The sequence below is a fragment of the Abrus precatorius genome, unplaced genomic scaffold (assembly GCF_003935025.1).
Source record: "Abrus precatorius isolate BTA unplaced genomic scaffold, Abrus_2018 Scaffold3, whole genome shotgun sequence".
Taxonomy (NCBI): domain Eukaryota; kingdom Viridiplantae; phylum Streptophyta; class Magnoliopsida; order Fabales; family Fabaceae; genus Abrus; species Abrus precatorius.
Window position 1 is genome coordinate 28758566 of NW_020874373.1, and position 8666 is coordinate 28767231.

At 26.7% G+C, this 8666-nt stretch overlaps 1 protein-coding gene across 1 annotated transcript; it reads left to right on the forward strand.

Moving 5' to 3' along the window:
* Positions 1-4837: 4837 nt before the first annotated feature.
* Positions 4838-8450, forward strand: LOC113861294 (putative receptor-like protein kinase At3g47110). Its single transcript, XM_027494020.1, has 2 exons — positions 4838-7548; positions 7817-8450. The coding sequence occupies exons 1-2, from the start codon at positions 4917-4919 to the stop codon at positions 8224-8226; spliced, it is 3042 nt and encodes a 1013-aa protein (XP_027349821.1). The 5' UTR covers positions 4838-4916; the 3' UTR covers positions 8227-8450.
* Positions 8451-8666: the final 216 nt, after the last annotated feature.

Below are 8666 nucleotides of genomic sequence, written 5' to 3' on the forward strand. Positions count from 1 at the left end.
ATTGTTTGGATATTTTATAAATATAGATAAGATATTAGATGTATATCAAAAGTATTCAAGAAAATTTTGGTTTTATAAATGAAAGATATTTTATTGATTATAAAAATATAAAAGTATAAGAAAAATTTTGACTTTTCTTAAAAAAAAAAGCTAATTTTCTTACAAGATTAAAAAAATTTGCATTATCTCATTAAAAACTAATTTAATAATTTTTTTTCAAAGAAATCAATATAATTGATAAAAGATTATTTTAGTAGTGATTTGAAATTATCATAGTATGTATAATTTTAATAAAATAAATTTAAGTATTAAGTAAAGAAATTATAAAAAATGAAACTCTCTTTTAATTGAATAACTAATTGAAGGGGAAAAAAATATTAATTTGACTTAATATACAAACATATACAGAAGACATGTCACAACATAAAAAGATACAAGACTATATAAACGTACACTTAAACATTATCTCACTTTAGAAAATAACAAGTGAAATTTATTATATATGGATAAATTGGTTGAAATGCTAATGTAATATTCTATAGACTCAATAAGCAGCTCACTCTGCGCTAACTAGATTTAGGTTCGATCAGACCAAATTAATTAGACTTAGAAAATTGTTAGGTCAACTTAACCATATACGAGTTATGAAATAGTTAGCTCACCTATTGAGTCACTTTTTAAATTATATTGTTATAGTTTTTTTTTTTATATAAATTACAAATATTTGAAAAGAAATTTATTCAAGTATTTATTGAAATTCAAATTAAAGATATATAATAAAGAATTTTTTTATCAATTAATCTACATGCTTAGTAATAATTATATTATTGTAGAATAAACATTTTAATTTTAAATGTTTCTTATATATATATATATATATAATTTTAAATAATTCATTTAATTACTTGTATTAAAACACTTAATTAATATAAATATTGAAATGTTTCAAATTAGCTGTAATTTAAAATAGATTAGATGTTTGTTTTAAAAAACAATAATTGAATAAATTTAAAAATAAAGTTAAAAATTTAAATATCAAGTACTTAATTTTGATATCATTTCAAGTTTATATAGATATGGATCCAGTTAACAATGTCACAACCAGCTCACATCAAGCACGAGTCAATTCTTCAAGTCAAAATAAATTTTGACACTAACTTTGAAAATTAAGTTCACTACTTTTAGCGTATTGTTTTAGTTAAGAGTGTTTTAGAAGTAATTTTTTATTTTATTTTATTTTATCATTATTTTATCTATCTATTAATTTTATTACTATTTTTTTTTTTTTTTGCGTTATGTGCTGTTAGTACATTTTTTTATATTTTTGCTCAAACAAATTTTTTTCGACAAATGTGAAAAATGCATTAACTATAGAATATAGTTAGTGTAAAGGTTACCCGTCTCAATTTTATTGCCAAATTAAACTTTATCTGATCCAATATAAAGTTGTTTGGATTTGATGAATTTGCTTCAACTTTTTCATAGCTATAAGAGAATAGGAAATTAATTTTATTTATCTATTTTGCACATTTTTTGTTAAATTTTTATAACATAAAATAAAAATATTATATAATAAAAACATAATAACAAATTTTAAATTCATCCAAAAATTAGAAAACTTATACATGCATTCCAGTAATAAGATCAAATTCAAAAAATAAGACCAAACAAGAAATAACCAAGTATTTAAATTATAATATAATTATTTCTTGAACAGGTGAAATTAAATTAAATTACATTAACATATAATTATAAAAATGCAATTACATTAATAGCAAAAAGAAATGCAATTACATTATATATATGTTGTGTATTAGGTATTAAATATTAAATCATTTTAAATTGATATAAAATTGTGTAAACATAGTTTGTATGATATGAATTTTTAATTTAACAGTTTATTTTAAATAAATTTTTCAATAAAATATTATTAAATAATATTAAAATAATATAATTTATATAAATATAATTTATTTTTTAATTTTTAAAATTATACTAAAATTTCAATTCAATTAAAACAAAATTAATTTTAACAGCCGTACTTCTCGCTAACTTGTTGGCACCTAACCTAAGTAATAGAGAGGAAGGCTATTGCAAATCGTATTATTCATATTAAAGAGACGATGCCTTATATATTTCGTGCGGTGCAGTTTATTAAAAATGTAATATTATTAAACATTCACCATTTATTAAATAATAATATTATATAATGTTTTTATTTACGTTTGTAAAAAATTGGTTTTATAATATTCTTTCATCCTATTACTTTGATTGTATATGATTTTGGTTTCTCACTTTTTTTATTAATTAAACCTTCTTATTTTAAAATTTTCATAAGATTTAGCATTTTTGTCCATATTTCTTAACTATAAATTTTAAATTATTATTTTTTACTCAATTTTTTTACAAATTAAATTGTTAAATTATTTTATATTAAAAATGTACCAATTAAAATATTAATTTACCAAAAATAAAAATATCTCAAAAAATATTCTTAAAAAATATTATAGTTCAATTTTGATCGAGTTTTAAGTAAAAATAATCCAATCTTACCATAGTTTAGGTTGAATTGAATGATTCTATTTTTATATCTTTATTATTAATATAAAAATAATATTAAATAAATTAAAAATATAAAATAATCACAACAAGTATAATTAAATATTAGGTCGTGTTTAGAAAAATTAACGAAAAATTAATAAAAAATTAAAAGGTTAGCTAATTAAATTAACGGTTTTATTGACTTACGTTTTCAAAGTTAAATTTATATATATATATATATATATATATATATATATATTTAATACTTCTTTTTTTAATAAAATTTTACTATTATTAATTTTTTATTCTCAATTCTATATTAACAAAATTCTTTTGTAATACAATTAATTTATTTAAAAGAAAAAATTTAATTTAATAATTAAACTGGTAAAAATTAACATTCATAAAAAATTATTAAAAAAGTAACTTGAGTCATCTATATAAAGACCGAGTCTATTGACACTAATCAGAACACTTACATTTTTTAATTTATTTTTTATAATACAAGAGTGATTAATTTAATATTTAAATCATTTCATGTTATCACCGATCGTGTATATCAATTTCACACAATTCAAATATTAAATATATTAAAATATAGTATACAATACAATATATATTAATTTTATTTTTTTAATAAAATTTTACAAAATTAACTTATTTGATAAAAATCTTTAGATTTGATTGGTTAATTTTAAATTCTTTAAAAAATTATTTAATAACGTAATTATTAAAGTTTGATATATATATATATATAATGACTTGTAAGAAAAAGATATATTAATGAAATTAATAAACGTCGAATAAAATTTTCTTTCGTCTGAAGCTAAATATTTGGTATTGTAAATAAAAATTATCTGCAATTACATTGTTTTAATATACATCAATAATTAGAGACAGAAGAGGGAAGGGAAGGGAAGAGAAAAGAAACACATTTTCTTGCATGGATGAAGATCTTAACTCTAATTCATACGTAACCTGCAACATTAAGTAATTGACAAAAACATGATAGTGTTCTTTATTTTCTTTCCAAAGAGTAACCCCCTTTTCTTCTACCTATTATCTATTATTAAATCACATTTCACGCTATGAGTAAACACACTAAACAAAAACTTAACCCATTTATTTCAAAGTAAAAAATGAGTTCCATCACTTTGGTCAAAATTTCTCTCACATTAGTGAGACAGTGGCATAACATGATTAAAGTTTGCAAACTTTACACTTCTTAGAATGAAAAGTAGACAAGTTAAATTATTTAATCCAAAACTAGTCATTCCCTTGGAATCATATCTCATGTTTCTCAGTCCAAATACTAACTAGATTGGGCTTTCGGAGACAAGTGTAATTTTATTTAAAACAATTATTTTGGGCCTTTTAAGAACTTATCCTTGATCCACTTAATATATTTATATTTAACTAAGTTATTTATGTTAAATTAATATTTATTTTCTTATTCAGAAGTATAGTAGGCAAAAATATATTAATTATCCTTGATACTCAGCATGCAATTTTAAGGATAGTTAGATACTTTTAAAAAAATCTTCTATGATTTTTTTGAACTTGTTTAAATTGATTTATTTTTTATTTATGTTAATTTTCTAATTTGAAATGTACTTGACAGAAAATCCTTCTCTTTAAATATTGAAGCTAACAACTAGCTCCCAATTTAAAATTTCTTTCAAGTAAGAAATGCCACAAAAACACGTACAAATGTACAATTTAAGAGGACCATAAAAATATCTTTTAATAATATCTTTTTTATATATAAAAAAACCTCATTTAATAAATAAGAAATCAAGTTTTAGAAATTAAAAACTTAGGATATATTTGATTTCTCTTTTAAAAAGAGTTTTCAATTTTTTTAAATATAGTATAAATTTATATTATATTTAAAAAAATTAAAAACTCTTTTAAAAATAGAAAATAAACATACCCTTAGTTACACCAAAAGGGCTAAGTCAGTTAAAATTAGTAAGCTGTCATGTAATACTACATCAATTTTTTTATATATAAATTTATTAATATATATCTTTTCCTGTTCTAAATTTTAAATAATATTTCTATGCTACTAGATATTATAAATTAAATTTACATAAAAATGAATACGTCAAGTTATTTTCTTACCTAAAATACAGCTCAGAATCATAAATTAGTATCTGGAGAGGAGATTGCGCAGTCATCTTCCGAAAATAAATGTAAAGAGCCTAAGCATTCTTTTGTCAAAATAAGATTGGACCTTATCACCTGTTACGCAAATCTTTTGATATTTTTCCTTTCAAATATCAATTTCTTTTTTATAACATTATGCCTTTAAAATAGAATCGAACCTCAACCATTTTAGAGTTGGAAAAAATAAAAAACTTTGCAATTAAAATATGAACCATCCTTGTGTAATCTCTAAGAGTCTATTGTTACAAATCCTTTGTGGATATCTTCTACTACGCATAATCTTAATCATGGACTCAGCAATAGCATCAACCCCAACAGGAAATGAAACTGATCTAGAAGCTTTACTTGATTTCAAGAGTAGGATAGTTGAAGATCCATTCAAGATTATGAGTATTTGGAATGATTCTACCCATCATTGCAATTGGATAGGAATCACTTGCAACATCTCAAATGGAAGGGTCACGTACTTGAGGCTTGAACAATTGAGATTAGGAGGCACTCTTACACCATTCATTGGAAACCTCACATACCTCACCATACTCAACTTGTTAAATAATAGCTTCCATGGTGAATTTCCTCAAGAAGTGGGTCGGTTACTTCACTTGCAACATCTAAACTTTAGCTTTAACAACTTTGGTGGGAGCATTCCAAGTAATCTTAGTCACTGCACAGAACTAAGGGTATTGGCTGCAGCTGCTAACAATCTTACAGGAACAATTCCAACTTGGATAAGGAATCTTTCTTCTTTGTCTAGAATTTCCTTTGGCTTGAACAATTTTCATGGAAGCATACCACATGAGGTAGGCCTTTTATCAAGCTTGACTGCACTTGTCCTATATGGGAATTTTTTGACTGGCACAGTTCCTTATTCAATCTATAACATTTCTTCATTGTACTACTTCACTTTTACTCAAAATCATCTTCATGGAAACTTACCAGCTAATATTGGATTTACTCTTCCAAACCTTCAAGTATTTGCTGGTGCTGTCAACAATCTCACAGGGAATGTTCCTGCATCATTGTTGAATGCATCAAAACTACAAATTCTTGACCTCTCTTTGAATAGTCTCACTGGAACACTGCCTAAGAACATAGGGGTCTTGAACAGGTTAACTAGACTTAGCTTTGAGTACAATAGACTTGGAACTGGGAAAACAGAAGACCTGAGCTTTCTTGATTCTTTGGTTAACTGCACAGCTCTTCAAGTTTTACGTCTAGGCAGAAATGGTTTTGGTGGAGTGTTGCCTCAATCAATTGCTAATTTCTCAAGACAATTGCACACATTTGTCATTAATTCAATTGGAATACATGGAAATATACCTTCTGGAATTGGCAATCTTGCTAACCTTGCTCTTATAGGATTGGAAGGAAACCGCCTAACCAGTAATCTTCCTGATACACTAGGTAAGCTGCAAAATCTGCAAGAATTGTATCTGAATGTCAACAAATTTTCAGGTAGAATTCCATCCACCTTAGGAAATTTATCTTTATTAATAAAACTCTTTTTGGAGGAGAACAACTTTGAGGGAAGCATACCTTCTAGTCTTGGAAAATGTAAGAAGTTATTGGTACTTAGCCTTTATAGTAACAAGCTTAGTGGCACCATACCAAAAGAAGTAATTAGCCTCTCTTCACTAGCAATATACTTGGATGTGTCTTATAATGCTTTATCAGGGACTCTACCAGGTGAAGTGAGTAGGCTACATAATCTTGGAGAGTTGGTGTTGTCTGAGAACAACTTTTCTGGAGTCATTCCATCTTCTCTTGGTAGCTGTATAAGTTTGGAAAGGCTGCAGTTGCAGGGTAATTCTTTTGAGGGGAGCATTCCTCAAACTTTAAAGAATTTGAGAGGCTTACTTTATATTGATCTTTCGCGCAATAACTTGTCGGGTAAGATACCGCAATTTCTTGGTGAGTTTACCGAGCTAAAACATCTCAATCTCTCTTCCAATAATTTTGAAGGTGAAATACCAAAGAATGGAATCTTCAAAAATGCAAGTTCCATTGCATTATATGGAAACAAAAAGCTATGTGGTGGTATCCCAGAACTAAATTTTCCTGCATGCACTATCAAGAAAGTCTCTTTGATTAGAAAACTTCTTGCCCCTAAGGTTGTTGTCCCAATAGCTAGTGCACTTATATTTGTACTATTTCTATCATGCTTTCTTACATTCTTCCCCATGGTAAAAAGAGCAAGAAAGAAAACTTCCACATCAACTACTGAAAAGGATTTGGCATTGGGAATTTCTTACTCAGAAATTATGCAGTGTACTGGTGGATTCTCACAGGATAACCTGATTGGCTCAGGAAGTTTTGGTTCTGTGTACAAAGGAACTCTTTCCAGTGATGGATCAAGTGTTGCAGTTAAAGTATTGAATCTTCAACAAAGAGGAGCTTCAAGGAGTTTCTTTGATGAATGCCACGTTTTGAGGAGTATAAGGCACCGCAACCTTCTCAAGATCATAACTGCCATCTCTAGTGTTGATCATCAAGGTAATGATTTCAAAGCTCTGGTGTTTGAGTTCATGCCTAATGGAAGCCTAGAAGATTGGTTGCATCCTATAGATAATGTGCATAATCGGACAAAGACACTGACATTTATCCAAAGACTGAACATAGCAACTGATGTTGCTTGTGCATTGGGATATCTCCATCACTTCTGTGAAACTCCAATTGTTCATTGTGACATAAAGCCAAGCAATGTACTTCTTGACAATGATATGGTGGCCCATGTTGGTGACTTTGGATTAGCTACATTTCTGTTTGAAGAATCAAGCAATACCAAACAATCAATTATATCAGCTAGCCTAAGGGGTTCTATTGGATACATCCCTCCAGGTATGCCATTCAAAATTTAAATAATGCTAACAGTTCCATGATTTGAATCAACTAAAAATTGACACTATATGTGACACTTTATACAATTACTTCTAGTTTTCTATTATTCTTTTTTATCTACATATTTACATGCTTCCTAAAAATATTCCTCAAAGCACAAAAAGGACACCTAAAGGTGTCTCTCTCCAAATTTACAAAAAACATTTCCATAATTCTAACAGTTCCTTTATTTAAACAACTAAAAATTGACACCATACGTGAAATACAGAGTATGGAATGGGTGGCAAGCCTTCTACACTTGGAGATATTTACAGTTATGGGATACTACTATTGGAGATTTTCACAGGAAAAAGACCAACATATGAAGCATTTGAAGGTGGCATGGGAATTCACCAGTTTGTAGCAATGGCTTTACCTAACCATGTCATGGATATAGTTGATCCTTCATTGGCATTTGAACAAGACTTTGATGAGGAAAGTCAAGAATTTGAGGGTGAAGAGAAAGCCATAAGGAGGAACTATGAGATTGAACCCTCGGCTAAAGGTTTAGTGGAAGATTGCTTTGTATCATTGATGCAAATTGGAGTGTCTTGCTCTTCAACTCTTCCTAGTGAACGAATGCTAATCACTGAGGTGATCAACAAACTACATTCTATCAAGAGCTCGTTTATGAATTAAAGCATAATGCAATATGAACAACATGAATATCATTATAAGATAATGATATGCAAAATTCATATGATGTTATGAAGTGGTATTTTAAAACTAGTGTTCTAATAGCACTACTTAAAGAATCAATAAATAAAAATTTCTTATTAGAAATCACGTTAGAAATGTATTAAAAATCATAGTAAAAGTATGTTAAGAGCAGTTTTAATAAAAAAATAATTTTAATTCTTAAGTTATTGATTTAAAAATACTGATTAATATTTATCTTTTACAAATTCATATAAGAATTATCACAAATGTTGATGTGTTAATTTTTCTTGCACATTAAATGAAACTGAAGTGATAAGCAAGTTTTCAAATTTGTAAAAATATGTACCGAAGAATTGAAGTTGAAGAACAGAGCTGTTAAAAGTTATAACAAATATTGACCAATATATGTGCAAGCTAGC

What these genes read in the sequence shown, in the direction of transcription:
- LOC113861294 (XM_027494020.1), top strand. Translation starts at nt 4,917, where the DNA reads ATGAACCATCCTTGTGTAATCTCTAAGAGTCTATTGTTACAAATCCTT. An exon ending in TATTGGATACATCCCTCCAG is followed by an intron (nt 7,549 to 7,816) that starts GTATGCCATTCA and finishes CGTGAAATACAG; the next exon opens with AGTATGGAATGGGTGGCAAG.